At 45.2% G+C, this 25970-nt stretch overlaps 1 protein-coding gene across 1 annotated transcript in view; it reads left to right on the forward strand.

The window, feature by feature from the left end:
* Positions 1-25970, forward strand: part of LOC135518155 (laminin subunit gamma-3-like) — a 230514-nt gene that overhangs the window by 40256 nt on the left and 164288 nt on the right. Inside the window, exons 3-4 of the mRNA XM_064943080.1 lie at positions 19543-19673; positions 21667-21833. Coding sequence (XP_064799152.1) covers positions 19543-19673; positions 21667-21833 — 298 coding nt within the window. The remainder of the gene's footprint in view (positions 1-19542; positions 19674-21666; positions 21834-25970) is intronic.

A 25970-nucleotide genomic window follows, 5' to 3' on the forward strand; every position in this document is an offset into this window, starting at 1 on the left:
CTGCATTGTTTGTATTCAGTCATGTTACCAGACACCTTGCCCTGATTGAAAGCAGTGATTCGCACTTTCAGTTTCACGCGAATGCTGCCATCAATCCAAGGTTTCTGGTTAGGGAATGTTTTAATCGTTGCTATGGGAACGACATCTTCAACGCACGTTCTAATGAACTCGCACACCGAATCAGCGTATTCGTCAATGTTGGTATCTGACGCAATACGAAACATGTCCCAGTCCACGTGATGGAAGCAGTCTTGGAGTGTGGAGTCAGCTTGGTCGGACCAGCGTTGGACAGACCTCAGCGTGGGAGCTTCTTATTTTAGCTTTTGTCTGTAGGCAGGTATCAGCAAAATGGAGTCGTGGTCAGTTTTTCCGAAAGGGGGCGGGGCAGGGCCTTATATGCGTCGCGGAAGTTAGAGTAACAGTGATCCAAGGTTTTTCCGCCCCTGGTTGCGCAATCGATATGCTGATAAAATTTAGGGAGTCTTGTTTTCAGATTAGCCTTGTTAAAATCCCCAACAACAATGAATGCAGCCTCCGGATAAATGGTTTCCAGTTTGCAAAGAGTTAAATAAAGTTCGTTCAGAGCCATCGATGTGTCTGCTTAGGGGGGGGGGGATATATACGGCTGTGATTATAATCGAAGAGAATTCCCTTGGTAGATAATGCGGTCTACATTTGATTGTGAGGAATTCTAAATCGGGTGAACAGAAGGATTTGAGTTCCTGTATGGTTCTTTCATCGCACCATGCCTCATTAGCCATAAGGCATACACCCCCACCCCTCTTCTTACCAGAAAGGTGTTTGTTTCTGTCGGCGCGATGCGTGGAGAAACCCGTTGGCTGCACTGCTTCGGATAGCGTCTCTCCAGTGAGCCATGTTTCCGTGAAGCACAGAACGTTACAGTCTCTGATGTCCCTCTGGAATGCTACCCTTGCTCGGATTTCATCAACCTTGTTGTCAAGAGACTGGACATTGGCAAGAAGAATGCTAGGAAGTGGGGCACGATGTGCCCGTCTCCGTAGTCTGACCAGAAGATCGCCACGTTTCCCTCTTTTTCGGAGTCGTTTTTTTGGGTTGCTGCATGCGATCCATTCCGTTGTCCTGTTTGTAAGGCAGAACACAGGATCCGCGTCGCGAAAAACATATTCTTGGTCGTACTGATGGTGAGTTGACGCTGATCTTATATACAGTAGTTCTTCTCGACTGTATGTAATGAAACCTAAGATGACCTGGGGTACTAATGAAAGAAATAACACGTAAAAAACGTAAAAAAACAAATAACTGCATAGTTTCCTAGGAACGCTAAGCGAGGCGGCCATCTCTGTCGGCGCCGGAAGTAGTTTTAGTTTTTTAACATATTTTTTCTTACTTTGTTAGCCCAGAAAATCTCAAGTGTTATTACATACAGCCAGGAAGAACTATTGGATATAAAAGCGATGTCAACTTACCATCATCACGACCAGAAATACGTCTTTCCTGAAGCGGATACTCTGTCTGCGCCATTTCCTTTGTCGGCAACATTTCCAGACGGAGCAGCCTACTGGTCAGAATCAGAAGGCGAGCACACCATCCACCGCTTCAGAGCATATTACTCGCCAATGTCCAATGTCTAGATAAAAAGGTGGACAAAATTAGGGCACGAGTTGCCTTCCAGAGAGACATCAGAGATTGTAACATTCTCTGTTTCACGGAAACATGGCTCATTCGGGATATGTTGTCAGAGTCGGTACATCCACCCAAGAGATTTCTCTACGATTATAGTCACAGCCGAGGATATATCCCCCCCACAAGCAGATCCCTTGTCGGCCTTGAAAGAACTTCACTGGACTCTATGTAAACTAGAAACCATATATTCTAAGGCTGCATTATTGTAGCTGGGGATTTTAACAAAGCTAACCTAAGAACAATACTTCCTAAATTATATCAGCACCTCAAATGCGTGACACGAGCTGGTAGTGTATCATTGCTACTCGAAATTCTGCATACTAAGCCCTCCCCTGCCCTACCTTCGGCAAGTCTGACCATGACTCCATTTTGTTGCTCCCAGCCTAAAGACAGAAACTAAACCAGGAAACACCCGTGCTCAGGTCATTAAAACGCTGGTCTGACCAATGGATATATGGATTCCACGCTTCAAGTTTGAAGCGTGGAATCCATATGAATCCATACGCTTCAAGAGTGCTTCGATCACGTGTACTGGGATATGTTCCGGATAGCCTCAGACAACAACATTAATGTATACGCTGACTCGATGAGCGAGTTTATTAGCAAGTGCATCGGAGATGTCGTACCCTCTGTGAATTTTAAAACCTTCCCTAACCAGAAATCGTGGATTTGAAAATGAAAGCGCGAACAACCGCTTTTAATCATGGCAAAGTGACCGGAAAAATGACCAAATACAAACAGTGCAGCTATTCCCTCCGCAAGGCAATCAAACAAGTAAAGCGTCAATATAGAGACAAAGTAGAGTCGCAATTCAACAGCTCAAACTCTAGATGTATGTGGCAGAAAACCATTCCCGTCGCTGACATCGACGTCTTACTCCCAGACAAACGAAACAACTTCTTTGCTCTCTTTGAGGACAATACAGTGCCACTGACACGGCCCACTACCAAAGCCTGTGGGCTCTCCTTCTCCGTGCCCAACGTGAGTAAAACATTTAAATGTGTTAACCTTCGCAAGGCTGCCGGCCCAGACGGCCTCCCTAGCCACGTCCTCAGAGCATGCGCAGACCAGCTGGCTGGTGTGTTTACGGACATATTCAACCAATCCCTATCCCAGCCTGTTGTCCCCACGTGCTTCAAGATGGCCACCATTGTTCCTGTTCCCAAGAAAGCTAAGGTAACTGAACCAAATTACTGTCGCCCCATTGCACTCACTTCTGTCATCGTGAAGTGCTTTGAGAGACGAGTGAAGGATCCACCCTACCTGATACCCTAGACCCAGTCCAATTTGCTTACCGCCACAATAGGTCCACTGAAGATGCAATCGCCATCACACTGCACACTGCCCTATCCCATCTGGACAAGAGGAATACCTATCAAGGCACAAGACAAGACTCAAATACAGACACAGGAGGCAGATGGTTGGAGTCGTACAATGTTTATTCATCCAAAGGGGTAGTCAAGAGAATGGTTGTGGACAGGCAAAAAGGTCAAAACCAGATCAGAGTCCAGGAGGTACAGAGTGGCAGACAGGCTCATGGTCAAGGCAGGCAGAATGGTCAGGCAGGCGGGTACAAAGTCCAGAAACAGGCAATGGTCAAAACTGGGAGGACGAGAAAAAGGAGAATGCAAAAAGCAGGAGAACTGGAAAAACGCTGGTTGACTTGGAAACATAGACAAAGTACACTGGGGCAAATAAGCGACACCTGGAGAGTGTGGAGACAATCACAAGGAAAGGTGAAACAGATCAGGGCATGACAATACCAATGGAAGAATGCTGTTCATTGACCACAGTTCAGCATTTAATACCATAATACCCTCCAAACTCGTCAATAAGCTCGAGACCCTGGGCCTCAACCCCATCCTGTGCAACTGGGTCCTGGACATTCTGACAGGCTGCCCGCAGGTGGAGAAGGTAGGAAACAACATCTCCACCCCACTGATCCTCAACACTGGGGCCCCACAAGGGTGCATTCTCAGCCTTTACTCCCTGTTCAACCATGACTGCGTGGCCATGCACGCTTCCAACTCAATCATCAAGTTTGCAGACGGCACTACAGTGGTAGTGGGAGGAGGTGAGGGCCCTCAGAGTATGGTGTCAGGAAAATAACCTCTTACTCAACGTCAACAAAAAATGACATGATTGTGGACTTCAGGAAACAGCAGCATCCACATCGATGGGACAGTATTTGAGAAGGTGGAAAGTTTTAAGTTCCTCGGTGTACACATCACGGACAAACTGAAATGGTCCACCCACACAGACAAGCGTGGTGAAGAAGGTGTAAAAACGCGACTTGTGACTTGTCATCTAAAACACTCACAAACTTTTACAGATTCACAATCGAGAGCATCCCGTTGGGCTGTATTACCGCCTGGTACGGCAATTGCACCACCCTCAACCGCAAGGCTCTTCAGAGGTTAATGCGGTCTGCACAACGCATCACCAAGGGCAATCTACCTGCCCTCCAGGACACCTACAGCCCTCGATGTCACAGGAAGGCCAAAAAGATAATCAAGGACAACAACCACCCGAGCCAATGCCTGTTCACCCCGCTATCATCCAGAAGGTGAGGTCAGTACAGGCGCATCAAAGCTGAGACCAAGAGACTGAAAAACAACTTCTCTCTCAAGGCCATTAGACTATTAAACAGCCATCACTAACATAGAGAGGCTACTGCCAACATAGACTCAAATCTCTGGCCACTTCAATAAATGGACTTAATAAAGTTATCACCAGTCATTTTAAATAACACCACTTTAATATGTATATATACTGTATACTGTATACTGTATTCTATACCATCTACTGCATCTTGCCTATGCTCATCCTCATCCATCCATCTCATCATCGCTCATCCACATATTCTTTCTCATCCCTTTACATTTGTGTTTATTTGTGTGTATAAGGTAGTTGTTGTGAACTTGTTAGATTACTTCTTAGATATTACTGCATAGTCGGACCTAGAAGCACAAGCATTTCGCTACATTCACATTAACATCTGCTAACCATGTGAATGTTACCAATAAAATTTGATTTCATCTGATGTAAAAAATAAATAAAAAATAATGATGTCATGACGTTGGCCTGGGGATAGGTTTATGACAGTCATAAATACCTCTCCCCCCTTTTTCCTCTCTCTACCCTACTGATGTGAAATTTGAAAACCCCTTAGTTAACATAGAGATTCTGGGAACATCAGAAGGTGGGGAGAAATGAACTATATTCTGGTAATCCGACCAATTGAACATATGCGGTGGTACTTAAAAACTTCTTGCGTCGAGCAATCCCGTATCCGGGAGCGTAATCATAGCCTCAAGCTCATTACCATAACGCAAGGTTAACTATTCATGAAAATCGCAAATGAAATGAAATAAATATATTCACTCACAAGCTTAGCCTTTTGTTAACAACACTGTCATCTCAGATTTTCAAAATATGCTTTTCAACCATAGCTACACAAGCATTTGTGTAAGAGTATTGATAGCTAGCATAGCATTAAGCCTAGCATTCAGCAGGCAACATTTTCACAAAAACAAGAAAAGCATTTAAATAAAATAATTTAACTTTGAAGAACTTTGGATGTTTTCAATGAGGAGACTCTCAGTTAGATAGCAAATGTTCAGTTTTTCCAAAAATATTATTTGTGTAGGAGAAATCCTCCGTTTTGTTCATCACGTTTGGCTAAGATAACCCCCCGAAAATTCAGTCATTACAACGGCAAACTTTTTTCCAAATTAACTCCATAATATCGACAGAAACATGGCAAACGTGGTTTAGAATCAATCCTCATGTAACGGCGTTCTTCGTTTGTCGCAAGAGAGTCGGACCGAAATGCAGCGTGTTGGTTACTCATGTTTTTTAATGAAACAAATAACGATTACAAGAAAATACTGAGACAAATACAAAACAACAAAACGGAACGTGAAACCTAAGTACAGCCTATCTGGTGAAACTACACAGAGACAGGAACAATCACCCACGAAATACAAAGTGAAACCCAGGCTACCTAAATACGGTTCCCAATCAGAGACAACGAGAATCACCTGACTCTGATTGAGAACCGCCTCAGGCAGCCAAACCTAAACTAAACACACCCCTAATCAACCACAATCCCAATGCCTACAAAAAAAACAATACAACAACACAATAACATAAACCCATGTCACACCCTGGCCTGGCCAACTAATTATCTAAAACACAAAATACTAAGACCAAGGCGTGACACCTCAAGGTGTTTTTCACATATCTATTTGATGATAAATCATTCGTGGCAGTTGGGTTTCTCCTCTGAAGCAAATGGAAAAATGCACGCAGCTGGAGATTACGCAATAGGCCACCAAGCGGGCACCTGGTAAATGTAGTCTCTTATGGTCAATCTTCTAATGATATGCCTACAAAATACGTCACAATGCTGCAGACACCTTGGGGAAACGACAGAAAGTGTAGGCTCATTCCTGGCGCATTCACAGCCATATAAGGAGACATTGGAACACAGCGCCTTCAAAATCTGGGCCATTTCCTGTTTGAAATTTCATCTTGGTTTCGCCTGTAGCATCAGTTCTGTGGCACTCACAGATAATATCTTTGCAGTTTTGGAAACGTCAGAGTGTTTTCTTTCCAAAGTTGTCAATTATATGCATAGTCGAGCATCTTTTCGTGACAAAATATCTTGTTTAAAACGGGAACATTTTTTATCCAGAAATTAAAAGAGCGCCCACTATATCGAATATGATGTCAGGTCGGTTGTCATCTGGGACATTCTCATCAATGACAGGATGACATAAACTCTATAGCGCAAACTCTGCACATTGTAGTTTCGGAGTCACATGGAATTGTTGTTCAATTTAAATGTTTGAATATAGAATTATTGGTGAAGAGATGAAATGTCATTTTAGCTTCCAAATGAGAGATTTGGGTTTTCATAAGGTTAGGGCTCTGCTCAATCAGTGGCCCGCCCCTGTGAAGAGACATGGGTTATAAAACTTTTCAAACACACCCTTCTCGCTCCACTATATAAAGCCTTGATGAAAATGTAACCTCCTGTTCCAAGTACGTGAGGTCTGCAGCCTCTGTGTTAAAAGGACTAAAATGTCAACTACAGAACTAAGCCAACCTCAGCGTGAGCTTTGGTTGCGAATGGTATTAACTTTGAACTCTTATTCACTACAGAAGTGATACCTCCTAGCAGTTGAGTTAGCAACAGCAGCTGCAAACACGGGCTAGGAAGAACAGACAGAGTATCCCGTCTACCACACAACGACGTTACTACAACGTAACCAATTGACCACCAGAGACATTCTTCAAAGGACAAAGGACTCAGTTTGGCAACACGGCCTTCCATCTACCACCAACCTTCCGGTGTGCTTCTCAGAGTAAATATTTATTGCATTTTCCTTTTCCAAATGGGCGGTAATTTAGAATGCATAAGATACTGTATGCACGATAGCACAGCTTCTCCCTTTGTCCCTCAGTCTTCCCGCTCTTTCACTCAAACCCAGCCCTTTTCTTTTGTGTAACCAGCTGTCATATCTGCTCCGTCTGCTAGGGACGTTTTCCTTTATGACGTAATTTGTAATCAAGGTATAATTCATTCTGTGTATATGTAATTCTGTGTGATTAGTTAGGTATTTAGTAAATAAATCATTAAACCCAATTTTGTATTGCTGATTCAACTTGTTAGCCAGGGTTCGGGAAGATAATCAAGAATTTACAACTTTCAGATGAGACTGAATTAAGGTGACGATTAATATTGACTGGATTGATGTAAAATATTACTAGGTCTTTAAGAGTTTATTCGGAAGATAACAGCTCTATAAATATTATTTCGTGGTGCCCCGACTTTCTAGTTAATTACATTTACATGATTAGCTCAATCAGGTAATATTAATTACGGAGAAAGGATTTCATAGAATAGCATGTAATATCACTTAATCCGGCATAGCCAAAGACATGACAATGGTTTGGTTGAGAAATGATATGGTTGAGTGGGATGAGGCAAAAAGAATGGCAAATGAGTCTGGCTGCACAACCGATTGGCAAATGTACTACAAAATGAGAAATCTAAACTGAATAAACTAATCTGAATAAAAAGAAGAATAAACTACACTATGAAACTGGTAAATTATATATATGTATATATTTTTTTCTCCTTTATTTAACCAGGCAGGCCAGTTGAGAGCAAGTTCTCATTACAACTGCGACCTGGCCAAGATAAAGCAAAGCAGTGCGACAAAAAGCAACAACACAGAGTTACACATGGGATAGACAAAAGTACAGTCAATAACAATAGAAAAATCTATATACAGTGTGCGCAAATGGAGTAAGGAGGTAAGGTAATAAATAGGCCATAGTAGCGAAGCAATTACAACTTAGCAAATTAACAATGGAGTGATAGATGTGCAGATGATGATATGCAAGTAGAAATACTGGTGTGCAAAATAGCAAAAAACAGTAAATAAAAACACTAGGGGGATGATGTAGCTCGCTGGCTGGCCCTCGCTTCATATTCGTCACCAATCCCACTGGCCCCAGGTCATCTATAAGTATTTGCTAGGTAAAGCCCCACCTTGTCTCAGCTCACTGGTCACCATAGCAGCACCCACCCGTAGCACGCGCTCCAGCAGGTCACTGGTCACCCCCAAAGCCAATTCCTCCTTTGGCTGCCTTTCCTTACAGTTTTCTGCTGCCAATGACTGGAACAAATTTCAAAAATCACTGAAGCTGGAGACTCATTTCTCCCTCACTAACTTTAAGCATCAGCTGTCAGAGCAGCTCACTGATCATTGCACCTGTACATAGCACATCTGTAAATAGTCCATCCAACTTCATCATCCCCATATTGTTATTAATTTGCTATTAACTTGCTCCTCCACCCCAGTATCTCTACTTGCACATTCATCTTCTGCACATCTATCTCGCCAGTGTTTAATTGCTAAATTGTTTTTTCTTCGCCACTACGGACAATTTATTGCCTTACCTCCCTTATCTTGCCTCATTTGCACACACTGTATATATTTTTTTTTGTATTGTGTTATTGACTGTACGTTTGTTTATTCCATGTGTAACTCTGTGTTGTTGTTTCTGTCACACTGCTTTGCTTTATCATTGTAACGGTTGTCTTCATGTGAAGGTGAGTCGGACCAAAATGCGGCGTGGCTATTTAGATTCATGTTTAATAAAACAAATAAACACATAAACACTACAAAACAAGAAACGTAACGTGAAAACCGAAACAGCCTAAACTGGTGCAAACTAACACAGGAACAATCACCCACGAAACACTCAAAGAATATGGCTGCCTAAATATTGTTCCCAATCAGAGACAACGCTAAACACCTGCCTCTGATTGAGAACCACTTCAGACAGCCATAGACTATGCTAGAAAACACCACTAAGCCACAATCCCAATACCTACGAAAAACCACAAGACAAAACACACCACATACCAAAACCCATGTCACACCCTGGCCTGACCAAATAAATAAAGAAAACACAAAATACTAAGACCAGGGCGTGACAACCCCCCCCCCCCCAAGGTGCGGACTCCCGGCCGCACACCTAAACCCATAGGGGAGGGTCCGGGTGGGCGTCTGTCCACGGTGGCGGCTCCGGTGCGGGACATGGACCCCACTCCAACAAAGTCTTAGTCCATTTTCCTTGCGTCCTTAGATAGGCGACCCTCGCCGCCGACCTTGGCCTAGTAGCCCTCACCAAGGGCCCCACTGGGCTGAGGGGCAGCTCGGGACTGAGGGGTAGCTCGGGACTGAGGGGTAGCTCGGGACTGAGAGGAAGCTCAGCACTGAGAGGAAGTTCAGCACTGAGAGGAGCTCAGCACTGAGAGGACGCTCAGGCAGGTAGTTGTCTCTGGCAGATCCTGGCTGGCTGGCGGTTCTGGCAGATCCTGGCTGACTGGCGGTTCCGGCAGATCTTGGCTGACTGGCAGATCTGGAAGAGTCTGGCTGACTGACGAATCCTGGCTGACTGGCGGATCTGGAAGATCCTGGCTGACTGGCGGATCTGGTAGAGTCTGGCTGACTGGCGGATCCTGGCTGACTGGTGGATCTGGAAGATCCTGGCTGACTGGCGGCTCTGGCTGCTCCATGCTGACTGACGGCTCTGGCTGCTCCATGCTGACTGACAGCTCTGGCTGCTCCATGCTGACTGACGGCTCTGGCTGCTCCATGCAGACTGGCAGCTCTGGCGGCTTCTTGCAGACTGGCAGCTCTGGCGGCTTCTTGCAGACTGGCAGCTCTGGCGGCTTCTTGCAGACTGGCAGCTTTGGCGGCTTCATGCAGACTGGCTGCTCTATGCAGACTGGCAGCTCTGGCAGCTCCTTGCAGACTGGCAGCTCTGGCTGCTCCTTGCAGACTAGCAGCTCTGAACAGGCGGGAGACTCCGGCAGCGCTGTAGAGGCGGAAGGCTCTGGCAGCGCTAAACAGGCGGGAGACTCCGGCAGCGCTGGAGAGGAGGAAGGCTCTGGCAGCGCTGAACAGGCGGGAGACTCCGGCAGCGCTGTAGAGGAGGAAAGCTCTGGCAGCGCTAAACAGGCGGGAGACTCCGGCAGCGCTGGAGAGGAGGAAGGCTCTGGCAGCGCTGGAGAGGCAAGGCGCACTGTAGGCCTGATACGTGATGCTGGCACTGGTGGTACTGGGCCGAGGACACGCACAGGAAGCCTGGCGCGGAGAGCTGCCACCGGAGGGCTGGTGCGTGGAGGTGGTACTGGGTAGACCGGACCGTGCAGGCGCACTGGAGCTCTTGAGCACTGAGCCTGCCCAACTTTACCTGGTTGAATACTCCCGGTCGCCCTGCCAGTGCGGCGAGGTGGAATAGCCCGCACTGGGCTATGCAGGCGAACCGGGGACACCGTGTGCACGGCTGGTGCCATGCAAGCCGGCCCAAGGAGACGCACTGGGGACCAGATGCGTAGAGCCGGCTTCATGGCATTTGGCTCGACGCTCACTCTAGCCCGGCCGATACGCGGAGCTGGAATGTACCGCACCGGGCTATGCGCCCGCACTGGGGACACCGTGCGCTCCACCGCATAACACGTTGCCTGCCCGGTCTCTCTCGCCCCCCGGTAAGCACAGGAAGTTGGCGCAGGTCTCCTACCTGGCTTCGCCACACTTCCTGTGTGCCCCCCCAATACATTTTTGGGGCTGACTCTCTGGCTTCCATCCGCGTCGCCGTGCTGCCTCCTCATAGCAGCGCCTCTCCGCTTTTGCTGCCTCCAGTTCTTCTTTGGGGCGGCGATATTCTCCAGGCTGTACCCAGGGTCCTTTACCGTCCAACTCATTCTCCCAAGTCCAGTCTTCCAAATAATGCAGCCTCTCCCACTGCTGCTGCTGCTGCTGCTGCTTCTCCTGCTGCTGCCTCTGTTGCTGCTGCTGTTGCTCCTGCTGCCCTTCACCACGCCGCTTGGTCCTGTTGTGGTGGGTGATTCTGCAACGGTTTTCTTCATGTGAAGGAGAGTCGGACCAAAATGCGGCGTGGCTATTTAGATTCATGTTTAATAAAACAAATAAACACAAACACTACAAAACAAGAAACGTAACGTGAAAACCGAAACAGCCTATACTGCTGCAAACTAACACAGGAACAATCACCCACGAAACACTCAAAGAATATGGCTGCCTAAATATTGTTCCCAATCAGAGACAACGCTAAACACCTGCCTCTGATTGAGAACCACTTCAGACAGCCATAGACTATGATAGAAAACACCACTAAGCCATAATCCCAATACCTACGAAAAACCACAAGACAAAACACACCACATACCAAAACCCATGTCAGACCCTGGCCTGACCAAATAAATAAAGAAAACACAAAATACTAAGACCAGGGCGTGACAATCTTGGCCAGGTCACAGTTGGAAATGAGAACTTGTTCTCAACTGGCCTACCTGGTTAAATAAAGGTGAAATAAAACATTTTACAAACTTTGGAGCAACTTAAATTACATTCTGGGCAAAAAGGCAAACTCAGCTGCATCATTCATTGAATCAGATGGCTCATTCATCACAAAACCAAATGATATTGCCAATTACTTTAATAATTTTTTTTTATTGGCAAGATTAGCAAATTTTGGAATGACATGCCAGCAACAAACACTGACACTACACATCCAAGTATATCAGATCAAATTATGAAGGACTGGCATTGTAATTTAGAATTCTGTAAAAGTGAGTGTGGAAGAGGGAAATTATGGTTGTCTATCAACAATGACAAGTCACCGGGGTCTGACTACTTGGATGGAAAATTATTGAGGATAATAGCGGACAAGAATACCACTCCTATTTGCCATATCTTCAATCTAAGCCTACTAGAAAGTGTGTGCCCTCAGGCCTGGGGGGAAGCAAAAGTAATTATGCTACCCAAGAATAGTAATGCCCCCTTTACTGGCTCAAATAACCAATCAATCAGCCTGTTACCAACCCTTAGAAAGAACAAAATTTTTGCCCAGATACAAGGCTATTTTACTGTAAACAATTTGACAACATACTTTCAGCACGCTTAAAGGGAAGGACAATCAACAAGCACGGTACTTACACAAATTACTAATGATTAGCTGAGAGACATTTTGTTAGACTTCAGTGCTGCTTTTGACATTATCAATCATAGTCTGCTAATGGAAAAACGTATGTGTTATGGCTTTACACCCCCTGCTATATTGTGGATGAAGAGTTATCTGTCTAACAGACCACCAAGGTTGTTCTTTAATGGAACACTCTCCAACATAATCCAGGTAAAATCAGGAAATCCACAGGGCAGCTGTCTGGAACCCTTACTTTATTCCATCTTTACTAATGACATGGCACTGGCTTTGAGTGAAGTGTATCTATGTATGCGGATGACTCAACACTATGCACGTCAGCTACTAGAGAGAGTGAAATCACTGCAACACTTAATATAGAACTGTGGTTCATTTCAGAATGGGTGGCAAGGAATAAGTTATTCCTAAATGTTTAAAAAATGAAAAGTATTGTATTTGGGACAACTCATTAACTAAACTCTAATCCTCAACTAAATATTGTAATAAATCATGTGGAAATTGAGCAAGTTGAGGTGACTAAACTGCTTGGAGTAACCCTGATTTGTAAATTGTCATGGTCAAAACTATCATGCTAAGATGGGGAGAAGTCTGTCCATAATAAAGCGCGACTGCCTTTTTAACAACACTATCAACAAGGCTCTAGTTTTGACACACCTGGACTAGTGTTCAGTCAAGTGGTCAGGTGCTACAAAGAGGGAACTTGGAAATGTACAATTGAGTCAGAACAGGGCAGCACGGCTTACCCTTAAATGTACATGGAGAGCTAACATTAATGATATGTATGTAAATCTCTCATGGCTAAAAATGGAGGAGAGATTAACTTAATTTCTTCTTGTTTTTGTAAGAAGTGTTGACATCCTGATTGCACAGAGGTGTCTGTTTTAACTATTGGCACACAGCATACCCCATAAGACATGCCACCAGAGGTCTCTTCACAATCCACAAGTCAAGAATAGACTATGGGAGGCTCACAGTACAACATAGAGCCATGGCTACATGGATCTCTACTCCACATCAGGTAACTGATGCAAGCAATAAAATGTGATTTAAAAAAATACACCTTATGGAACGCACACACACAGCTAATGGGGATCCTTAATAAATACAAATACCTGTTCTGTTTTAATAATGAACAAAAGACAACGCTTGTGAAGGAAAATAGATGATTTCTGTGACCCCTTAAAACATTATTATTTCCTTAGTATTCCCATGATATGGACACGACTAAGAGCTGTAAACATTAGCATAACCCCCTGTGTGAAGCTTCTTCATGAAACTACATTCTGTCATTGTCTTACAGCAGGTTTTAGACAAACTGAGAGAGAGAAAGGAATAGAGAGATAAATAGAGAGAGAGGGAGGAGGAGAGAGATAGAGAAATAAGCATCAAAAAGAGGTTTGGGAGGGTTGAATCATCCTGAGTTGGTTGTTTTAAATCTATAACGAGGAGGACTCCAGGATATAGTTGATCAAAGAGTATCTCCTCTTACTTACTTCTGTTCTTTAACTTTTGCCTCTGGAGACATGATGCTATTTATAACAGAGAGTAATGGTGGACGGATCCCTGATCACCTGATTTTGGCTATTGATCATTGGTCAGAATGGATTACATGTCAGGAAGTGACTGCAGTAAGATATCCTCATCGTGGATTGGTTTCCGAAGCTGGACGCTTATCATCAACCAATCAGCATTCATTCATGTCTATGATATAGCACAATATTGTTCTCAGAATTCTGATCCAGATCCCAGCAAGGTGAGGGGAAAAGTTTTCTGAGACTAACTTCAAACTGATGCATCTCCCAAACTCTTGGCTCTCCTCTAACATTGCTGTGGTTGTTGAGGTGTGAAGGAAAACAAGAGGGAGGGAGATAGAGCAGGAGAGAGAGTATGAAAATGTATGGAGAAGTTATCTGTTTTGTTTCCCATCATTCCCTTCCTGCCCTGAATTAGAATAAGCTCTCCCCTGTATTCTTTAACTTCCCTATTCAAATTCCTTCTTCAAACATGGTTTGAAGACACTCGCTCCACTGACATCATTTCCTCTCCTTCTTTGCTCCTCTCCTCAACTTCCCCTCCTCTTCTCCTCCCCTCATTATTTCCCCCTTCCTCTCCTCAATTTGTTACCAAACAGCCAGCACCCCCCTACTCCCCCACCTCCCCACCACCCCCCTTTTAAAACCCCTATTCCCTGTCTTCCCCCATTGATGATGGTACTGGGAGCGGCGGGCAGGCGGGAGTGCGTGAAGGATGAATGTACGCTTCCACCGGCAGCCCCTGGTCACTGGGGTCGTTCAGCAGCGTCCAAACCCGAGCTCTGCTCTGCACCGTGCTGCTGTGAAACAGGCAGCTCACAAACACAAGGCACACCCTCCTCAAGGGCTCCCTGAGGAGAGATGGAGAGAGAGAGGTGAGAAGGAGGAGAGAAAGCGGTAGTAAAATAAATGGTTGTGAAAGGCAAAATGTGAAGGTAAGGCTGGGGGCATATGAGGGGAGACAGCGAGAGAGACAAAGAGAGAGAGAGAGACAGACAGAGAGACAGAGAGAGGGAAAGAGAGAGAGATAGAGAGAGAGACAGACAGAGAGACAGAGAGAGAGAGACAGAGAGACAGAGAGACAGAGACAGAGATACAGAGAGAGAGACACAGACAGAGGGAAAGAGAGACAGGGAGACACACAGAGAGAGAGAGAGAGAGAGAGAGAGGAGGGGGAAGAGAGAGACACAGACAGAGAGACAGATAGAGAGACAGAGAGACAGAAATGGACAGCGAGACAGAGAGAGAGACAGAGAAATAGACAGGCAGAGAGACACAGAGACAGAGAGCTAATAAAGTAACAGGAGAGTGAGAATAAAGGATATTTACTGATCACCACATTAACTCCAAAGGACATTGTCCACATATTACAAATGACCACTTTCTATGATTGTTTTGGTCTAATTCTCAGCTATTTTCACTGTTATGTTGACCTGGATTTGAACATTTGATCCAGCTCCAAGCAGTAGTACCCATCCACAATGTTAACACATCTGACCCAGGTCTAACCCAGGTCTGGCCCTGTTGACCCACATAAGTCACCAAGGTCCAGGAGTCCTACTGTTTCTGTGTTGAACACATGTGTTCTAGATTTCCAACACGTTCCAAACAGGCTTCATGACCATTTGACTCTCCACTAGTGATGCGCGGCTTGACTCATAACCTGCAGTCCCCACGGTTATATCCGTGGGTTGGACGGGTTTAGGGTCATTAAACAATACCTTAAAAAAATCCATATATGTGTAATTATTGTGCAATTTATGTAGTCTACATTGAGGTTTATCTTACATTATTTTAGGCTATCTGGTATTAGTTTATAAGCCTAAGCTTTAGGGCTTAACTGTACTCACGCCAAATTGCCTACACAGCCAATCGCCAAATAATGCTTTTGGTGACGGGCAGAAAAGTTGAAGTTGTGTTGAAGTGTTGAAGTTTAATTCAAGAAGACAAAAGCTGCGAAAGGAGAGTTGAAAATAAAGAAAAAGGATGGCCAGAAAAGTAATGTTTTGAAAAGATTTGGTGAAGTGGCAAAGAGGATGATGATTGTGAGGCGCTATACAAATTCGACAGTCACAAGACAAGACTTCAAATAGGCCTATGGCATGTCAAGGGAACTGTAGCCTACTGTGTAGATGGGTTAAATGGAAACTGAAATCTTGTTCATTGACTAACCAGAATAACCTACTGTTTTTGTGGCAAACTCCAAAGTCCTCTGATAATACTCGTCCTTATGAGAATCGACATCCCTGTGTTTTGAGAGAAATATCAGAGTTTTACAGGTGTTGCTTGCGGTTTGAGCAAGAAAACAATGACTGACTCGATAAATTTAACAAAGTGATGTGCATAAAATATATATGAAGGGCCTATATATAGCAACTTTCACAGTGAATGCTTTGGTTTATTTGTTTTGTGCAAGTTAATTGGACATCGGCAAATGCATGGTAAAACATATTGTGCCTATTTAATGAAACACTTTCTGTTAATAGATCCCAAAGCAGCATACAACTGAGCTAAACTGAGCTAAACAAGTTCACTTTCTCATCCATAGCCTAAAAATGCATATCAAGTTCAAGTTAGCTGTTTTGGCTAACATCTGAAGACTGGGTTGCTTTTAGGACGTCTTCTACTGCGGATCACTAAAATATTTGAATGATTATGATCACACTTCCTCAATTCAAATATTATGGCAACACTATACCAAAGCTGGTTTGATATGGTTTAGAAACTTGCGAACCAAAAGCTTGATTTGTTAGTGTAGCCTGTTATCGCCTGGACTTGTTGAAATATCTTCACACCTAGAAAAAAACCTCCTGGCTTCCATCATAACAGTTGATGTATTAAAAAGATTAAAAAATTATGGAAGAACTACAGGTGGCAGTTTGGAAAAAACTTATCCCACCTGAATCTTCCTCTGGAATAACGGACATTCTGGGGTAATAAATACATAACCAACGTTCTCTAATAATACTCTAATAATACTGGCCTGTGCGAATAGGGCTCAAGCCTTAATAATAACTCCTGCAGAATTAAACATTTGATATAACATGATATACCAAAGCAACATTTGGACTTGGGAACAGGAGTGGAGGAATATGGTGTATTTCTTTCTGCACCTTGAGAGAATGTATTGTTCAGTTAGATACCATCTGTAGAGGTGCTGTCTTCATCATAAAAGCTGATAGTATTTCTCCCAAATAAAATATGCATCGAAGACGAACTTAAATCTTATCAGAAACACATTGGGTCATTTTCACAGCTTTGTTTATCCTTACATCCAGTCAAACGTATGCAATTTGTACATTTTGCACAGAAAATCTTTCCTGTTTTTATTTTTGTTGCTTTATTATATTTTCACCCAGTCCCTTAACGTCTTTTCTTCGCGAAAGATGACAGAGAAAACTTTAGCGATGTCAACTAGATTGTATCATGAATTCTATTACATTATTCTGTTGGGCAAGGGTTTATTTAGTCTTTGAGGGCAACATATAATGACAAAAGAGAAGTTACATGTATCTAATTACAGACAGGTTGACTGACAAATAGCCTACCAAAATGTCAGAAATTATAAGCAGACACCTATTTAAATCAGGCAAAACAACCCCCTGTCAAAAATCATTCTGCAGTCTTTGACTGTAGTCTATGGCGCATTTTCTATATTTGCGGGTTAGGGTTGGGTGTGGGCCTCATATTTTCACTTTATCACATGTAGCGGATGCGGATGGGTTATTAACAGTTGTGGGTGGGTGGGGTGAACAAACTGCTGACCCACGCACCACTTCTCTCCACGCTAACTCACAGGTGACCTTACAGAATCTCTTACAAACAACAATCAGAGAGACTCTTAGACTGCCTGATAGAATAATAGTCTTTGAGGCAGCGCTAAATATAAAGTTAGCTAGCCTACCTGGTTAAGTAAAGGTGAAAAAAATAAAAAAATAAAAATAAATACATAGTGTTTGAAAACAATATTGTAGACTTAATTAGTCTTCACTATGTTTCCATCTTGCTATAGAGAAAAATACCCTACTTTTCTTTTTCTTGAAGTCGAGTTGTCACATGTTCTCATATATGTGGTCCTATAGGCTAACTGTATTAAATAAGAATCAACATCATACAAGGTGCTACCCAATTCCCCTAGTCCTTGGTACGGCATGCTAGCCAGGAGATCTACCCAATTCCCCTAGTCCTTGGTACGGCATGCTAGCCAGGAGATCTACCCAATTCCCCTAGTCCTTGGTACGGCATGCTAGCCAGGAGATCTACCCAATTCCCCTAGTCCTTGGTACGGCATGCTAGCCAGGAGTTCTACCCAATTCCCCTAGTCCTTGGTACGGCATGCTAGCCAGGAGATCTACCCAATTCCCCTAGTCCTTGGTACGGCATGCTAGCCAGGAGATCTACCCAATTCCCCTAGTCCTTGGTACGGCATGCTAGCCAGGAGATCTACCCAATTCCCCTAGTCCTTGGTACGGCATGCTAGCCAGGAGATCTACCCAATTCCCCTAGTCCTTGGTACGGCATGCTAGCCTGGAGATCTAGCCAGGATTCCCCTAGTCCTTGGTACGGCATGCTAGCCAGGAGTTCTACCCAATTCCCCTAGTCCTTGGTACGGCATGCTAGCCAGGAGTTCTACCCAATTCCCCTAGTCCTTGGTACGGCATACTAGCCAGGAGATCTACCCAATTCCCCTAGTCCTTGGTACGGCATACTAGCCAGGAGATCTACCCAATTCCCCTAGTCCTTGGTACGGCATGCTAGCCAGGAGTTCTACCCAATTCCCCTAGTCCTTGGTACGGCATACTAGCCAGGAGATCTACCCAATTCCCCTAGTCCTTGGTATGGCATGCTAGCCAGGAGATCTTGAGGCAGGCGTACAGTACACGTACCCAACTGTTCCACATGTTGTTCGTCTGAGGCCTATCCTCTCCACTCTCCTCCCGTTCCTCTCATTCCCCTGGTCCCCTACTTCAAACACCCCTCAGGGGAGAGTGTACAGAAAACACAACACAGAATTAAAACCGGCTTTCTCGGGATGCCATACAGTCCACAGAGTCCCCAACCAGCCAAGTGAAAGACACAATGTTTCTGTAATCTATTTGTTTTAAAGTTGTGAGGAGAGAAATATTCCCTTATTACATCTTTTCTCCTTTTGTTCTCTCCTCAACTGACCCTGTTTGATCTTCCTCCCCCTATTCTCTCTTCTGTTTACCTTTATCCTGCTGTTTGTCTTTCCCTCTTTCTTTCCTCTCCCCTCCCTCGCTTCGTCTCCACCTCTCACAATCTATTCCATTTAACTGTTCCAATTCAGCCCCTCCATGGTGCGTTCAGCTTCATATACTGTAGCTGTCATCATATATGTGTGCTGCTAAAACCTTATCCATTATAATGAAAGAGTCTGGGAACCCTGTACCAAGTCTCCTCTCGAGTTTATATCATCTCTTTATCTCTTCTACTCATTTCCTCTCTATTTATTTCTTATTTCGTTCTTCTATTATATCTCTTTCAGAGCCACACCCTGCCCTTCCCCTCTTTCTCTTGACTCCCATTCGCTTTCTATCTTTCTCTCTCTCCCCCCTTTCTCTCCCATCCTATTCTTCCTCCACCTTCTGACCGAGCCTGAATCTGTCTTTACCTTTCCTTTTGTTCTCCATCTCAACCCATTACTTACCTCCGACCGATCTAACCCTTCCCGCTCGTGTCCCTCTCGTCTCGGTCCCACTCTTTAGGAGTAGCTGACAGCCACCATCCCTCCATCCCCTCCTCCTCATCCCCCTCTCCTTGTCTCATCCTTTAGGAGTGGGTGACAGCCACTGACCTGCTCATCTCTCTGGACAGGCTCAACACATTCGGAGATGAGTTCTTCAATGACGACAAGGTGCTGCGATCCTACTTCTACGCCATCTCTGATTTCTCCGTAGGCGCCAGGTAACACACACCTGAAGTCTAAGAGAGGGATGGAGAGAAAAGGGAGAGAACAAGAGAAGGAGCGAAGAAGAGAGGGAGAGAAGAAGAGAGAGAGCCTGTTTGCTTTGATTTATCGTCGTCTTTGCTCATTTCTCAGACAGACTCGACTATGAAACAACAACCCAGCTCGTTATAGTGCCCCATTTTGTAGATAATAAAATAGATATTAAATCAGATAATAAAATGCTTCTCCACATTTCCTCCCTCTCTGTGTACTATATGGTCCTGGACATTAGATTGTAAGGCTACAATCTACCAAGTTCCCCCCTAAAAAGAACAGAGCCACATCATCCTCCTCTGTCCCCATATCTTTTCCATCACGGTCCCCGCTCTGTCTCTTGTCCTCAGACCTGGGTTCAAATTCTATTTGAAATTATTCAAAAACGTCAAACCCGGCACATCTGGCACTCCGGGTAGACCAGAGCAAACACTCCAAGTATTTGAAAGATTTCAAATAATACTTGAACACGGGTCTGCTGGTCCCTGGGCTTATTCCTCACAGTAACGAGAAGGGACAACAGGAGGCGGGCAGCACAGACAGGATGTCCATGGGCACGGCACAATAACATGAACCTTCTTAAGTAGTTGAGATGAAGCCTTCACTGCTTCAACAGGATCTGACACCTGTCATAAGTGTTTATGATCAAAGCGAGGGGTGACAGTTTGACAAATGACCCAACAATGTCACCATGACACCTGAGGAAATGAAGGGGGGCAAGCTGACAACTTGTTGGGCCTGCGTAGTCAGCCTAGCTTGTTGGATTGGCCAGAGCAGTGCTAGCACTTATCGCTTGGTCAATTCGCACCCTGAATGTTATGAATGGACACAATTAGTGTCAGGGTATGTCAATGTGTTGGATTAAATGGTCAGCTAGTGGAGTATAGTAACTCAAAAAAATAGTAAAAAGAAATGGTCCAGAACTGATGGACTACTAAGCTGCTATATGAGCTATTCTCTGTGCCATATTCATTATCGTGGTTGTCAAGATTACCTCAGAGTTTACTACTAGAGACATCTGAGTTGGTGGTTGGGGGCAATTTTCACTTTCTTACTAACAACTTCCTTGTCACAACAACAACAACAACAGAAACAGAAATAACTGATTGGGAGCCGTTAGCATAAAGAGTCTGGATCTGGGACAGCTGGTTAAATCTGGCAGGGACAGGCGATGATAAGCCCCCCTCTTCCCTCACAGAAAGGCCCTCTGCAGAACCAATGACAGAGGATGCACCCCAAATGGAACTCTATTTCATGCACTACTTTTTACCAAGGCCCAAAGAGCTCTAGTCAAAAGTAATGCACTGTATAGGGAAGAGGGTGTCAGTTGGGATGCAGGCAGTCACCATACAGAGTCAACACAACAAGGAGAATAAGACACTGTCATCCTCACCGTGTGACAGTAAAGATAGGGCCTCAGCTAACAGCTATTGGCCAAACATCCTTGATCATTAAATGACTTCTAGACATAGGACATGGTATTTTCTTGACTGGTTGGAAAGGATATGCATAACTTGATATATAGCACAATAACACACATGCACACACATACACACACAGTGACTGGTAGTTGAAGTTGTTTACGCTCAGGGACATCTTGTGCAGACGAGAGTTGGACACACAGGGGAGATGAGCAGAACAGTATTCACTGAAGGGTATAAAACCCCACGTTATCCAAGGCGATGTACTGTATCTGCGACTGATAGGTAATGGGAGGTGAAAAGTCACAGTGAAAATACTTTCTCATTTTACATCTCCTCCGTTCTGTCCTATTCTCTGTTCTCTGTTAATTTCCTTTTATGTGTGTGTGTGTGTGTGTGTTTGTGTGTGTGCGTATTCGTACATGCGTGCACATGTGTGCGCCCAGTGCATATACTGTAAGTTCGAGTCCATACAAGAGTATATCTGTAAATGTGAGTGTGGGTACAAACACACCTCTCCATCTTTATCCGCCAGGTGTAAGTGTAATGGCCATGGCAGTGTGTGTGTGTTGGACGAGCAGGGGGCTCTGGTGTGTGACTGCCAGCATCACACTGTCGGGGTGGACTGCCAGAGGTGTCACCCATTCTACCAGGACAGGCCTTGGGCCAGGGCCACCGGAGACTCTGCCAACCAGTGTATGAGTAAGTATTGGAGATTGGTGTAGTTCAGTCACCCCTGGGGAAATGTATAGTTGGGGTAGTGTATGAGTAAGTATTAGAGATTGGTTTAGTTCAGTCACCCCTGAGGAAATGTATGAGTAAGTATTGGAGATTGGTTTAGTTCAGTCACCCCTGGGGAAATGTATAGTTGGGGTAGTGTATGAGTAAGGATTGGAGATGGTTTAATTCAGTCACCCCTGGGGAAATGTATAGATGGGGTAGTGTATGAGTAAGTATTGGAGATTGGTTTAGTTCAGTCACCCCTGAGGAAATGTATAGTCAAGGTAGTGTATGAGTGAGTATTGGAGATTGGTTTAGTTCAGTCACCCCTGAGGAAATGTATAGTCAAGGTAGTGTATGAGTGAGTATTGGAGATTGGTTTAGTTCAGTCACCCCTGGGGAAATGTATAGTTGGGGTAGTGTATGAGTAAGGATTGGAGATGGTTTAATTCAGTCACCCCTGGGGAAATGTATAGATGGGGTAGTGTATGAGTAAGTATTGGAGATTGGTTTAATTCAGTCACCCCTGAGGAAATGTATAGTCAAGGTAGTGTATGAGTGAGTATTGGAGATTGGTTTAGTTCAGTCACCCCTGGAGAAATGTATAGTTGGGGTAGTGTATGAGTAAGTATTGGAGATTGGTTTAGTTCAGTCACCCCTGAGGAAATGTATAGTCAAGGTAGTGTATGAGTGAGTATTGGAGATTGGTTTAGTTCAGTCACCCCTGGGGAAATGTATAGTTGGGGTAGTGTATGAGTAAGTGTTGGAGATTGGTTTAGTTCAGTCACCCAAAGGGAAAACTATAGTTGGGGTAGTGTATGAGTAAGGATTGGAGATGGTTTAGTTTAGTCACCCCTGGGGAAATATATAGATGGGGTTGTGTATGAGTAAGTATTGGAGATTTGTTTAATTCAGTCATTTAACATTTTAACATTTAAGTCATTTAGCAGACGCTCTTATCCAGAGCGACTTACAAATTGGTGAATTCACCTTCTGACATCAGTGGAACAGCCACTTTACAATAGTGCATCTAAATCATTTAAGGGGGGGGGGTGAGAAGGATTGAGATTGGTTTAATTCAGTCACACCAAGGGAAATGTATAGTTGGGGTAGTGTATGAGTAAGTATTGGAGATTGGTTTAGTTCAGTCACCCCTGTGGAAATGTCTAGTTGGGGTAGTGTATGAGTGTCACGACTTCTGCCGAAGTTGTTGCCTCTCCTTGTTCGGGCGGTGCTTGGCATTCGACGTCACCGGTCTTCTAGCCATCATTGATCCTTTTTTCATTTTCCATTTGTTTTGTCTTGTCTTCCCACACACCTGTTTTCAATCCCATTCATTACCTGTTGTGTATATAACCCTCTGTTTCCCCTCATGTCTTTGTCAGAGATTGTTTTATTGTCAGTGTAGTGTGTTTGTTGTATTGGTGCGCGTCGGGTCCTTGTACCCATGTTTGTTTGTTATGTACATTTAGTGTTATGGAGCATACTCCGTGGACTTTATTAAAAGACTCCATTTTACACTCCATTTGACTCTCCTGCGCCTGACTTCCCTGCCACCTATTACACCTACGCATGACAGAATCTCTGACCATATATGAAGTCAGCAGGAGAGGACACTATGCCCATGGACCTGGAGGAACGCGTTCAAGAACAAGCGAGGGAGCTTGACGTTATCAGCTCCATCATGGATCACATTGTCATGAAAATGGATCGCTGGGAGAGACAGGGAGTTTCTCCAGCACCATCATCACCACAACCGGAATCTCCCGTCAACGTTTTTTCCTCTCCGGAATATAAGATCCATTTATCTCTACCTACAGGATACAACGGAGATACTGCCGGCTGCCAGGGTTTCCTCCTTAAACTGAACTTGTATCTAGCCACGGCCTCCCCAGTACCATCTGACCGTGAGAAGAGTTACGCCCTCGTCTCATGCCTCACCGGGAAAGCCCTGGAATGGGCCAGCGCTGTGTGTAGTAGGGAGGATGCAGCGCTGGACCATTTTGAGGAGTTCACCCGCCAATTCCGGATAGTAATCGATCACCCACCTGAAGGCAAAGCAGCGGGTGAGCTTCTCTATCATCTGAGGCAGGAGACGAGGAGTGCATAGGATTTTGCTTTGGAGTTTAGGACCTTGGCTGCCGGCGCTGGATGGAGCGACAGGGCCCTGATCGACCATTACCGGTGTAGTCTATGTGAGGACGTCCGTCGGGAGCTGGCCTGTAGAGACACCACCCTCACCTTCGACCAGCTGGTGGACATTTCCATCAAGCTGGACAACATGCTGGCTACTTGTGGACGTCTAGATCGGGGTCTGGTGTTTCCATCCTCCCGCACCCTCTCTCCCGAACCTATGGAATTGGGAGGGATGGTGCGCAGGGAGACCGGAGGGGGTTCCCGCTCGAGCACCATTCTAGGTCGCAGGGAGCACACTGCTGGTCGGTGCCGGGTTGGTTCCTCTGGGAATAGAGAATGCTCAGGTAGGTGTTTAGGGGTTTCCGTTGGTGCTACTACGGTGGAAAGTCCAGACCAGGTCTCCACCGTGCGCATGCCGATTTGGCTCTCGCCTTCTGAAAAAAGAATGCGACTCAATTACCACCCCATCGACGGGGGGATTGTGTGATAGATCTCCTGGTAGACGCTGCATATCCCAAGAGTCACGTGTATCCCCTGTTGCAAGCGGAGACGGAGGCTATGGAGACATATGTCTCTGAATCCCTGCATCAGGGGTTCATTCAGCCATCCATTTCACCCGTCTCTTCGAGTTTCTTTTTTGTGAAAAAAAAGGATGGCGGTTTACGCCCGTGCGTTGATTATCGAGGTCTTAATAAAATCACAGTGAAATATAGTTACCCGCTACCTCTGATCAATACGATTATTGAGTTAATGCACGGGGCATGTTTTTTCACAAAATTGGATCTCAGGAGTGCGTACAATCTGGTGCGTATTAAGAAGGGTGATGAGTGGAAGACGGCATTTAGCACCACCTCAGGTCATTATGAGTACCTGGTCATGCCATATGGGTTGATGAATGCTCCATCAGTTTTCCAATCATTTGTAGATGAGATCTTCAGGGACCTGCACGGGCAGGGTGTAGTGGTGTATATCGATGATATTCTGATATACTCTGCTACACACGCCGAGCATGTGTCCCTGGTGCGCAGGGTGCTTGGTCGCCTGTTGGAGCATGATCTATATGTCAATGCTGAGAAATGCTTGTTTTTCCAACAATCCATCTCCTTCCTAGGGCATCGGATTTCCACTTCAGGAGTGGAGATGGAGAGCGACCGCATTACAGCCGTGCGTAATTGGCCGACTCCAACCACGGTAAAGGAGTTGCAGCGTTTTTTGGGGTTTTCCAATTACTACCGGAGGTTTATCCAGGGTTTTGGTCAGGTGGCAGCTCCCATTACCTCACTGCTAAAGGGGGGCCCGGTGCGCTTGCAGTGGTCGGCTGAGGCGAACAGGGCTTTTGAGCATCTGAAGACTCTGTTTACCTCGGTGCCTGTGCTGGCTCATCCGGATCCCTCTTTGCCATTCATAGTGGAGGTGGACGCATCCGAAGATGGGATAGGAGCAGTGCTCTCTCAGCGTTCGGGTACGCCACTGAAGCTTCGCCCCTGTGCTTTCTTTTCGAAGAAGCTCAGCCCGGCGGAGCGAAACTATGATGTGGGGAACCGAAAGCTGTTAGCTGTTGTAGAAGCTTTGAAGGTGTGGAGGCATTGGCTTGAGGGGACTAAACACTCTTTTCTCATCTGGACTGACCACCGCAATCTGGAGTACATCCGGCAGGCGAAGAGATTGAGTCCTTGCCAGGCAAGGTGGGCCATGGTTTTCACTCATTTTGTGTTTACTCTTTCTTACAGACCAGGCTCCCAGAACGTTAAGGCAGACGCATTGTCTCGGCTGTATGACACAGAGGAGCGGTCCATGGATCCCACTCCCATACTCCCAGCTTCGTGTCTGGTGGCGCCTGTAGTCTGGGAGCTGGACGTGGACATTGAGCGGGCGTCACGTGCAGAGCCTTCTCCCCCTGAGTGTCCAGCTGGTCGTCTGTACGTTCCGTCTGCTGTCCGCGACCGATTGATATATTGGGCTCACACGTCACCCTCCTCTGGT

The sequence above is a fragment of the Oncorhynchus masou genome, chromosome 28, assembly GCF_036934945.1.
Source record: "Oncorhynchus masou masou isolate Uvic2021 chromosome 28, UVic_Omas_1.1, whole genome shotgun sequence".
Taxonomy (NCBI): Eukaryota; Metazoa; Chordata; class Actinopteri; order Salmoniformes; family Salmonidae; genus Oncorhynchus; species Oncorhynchus masou.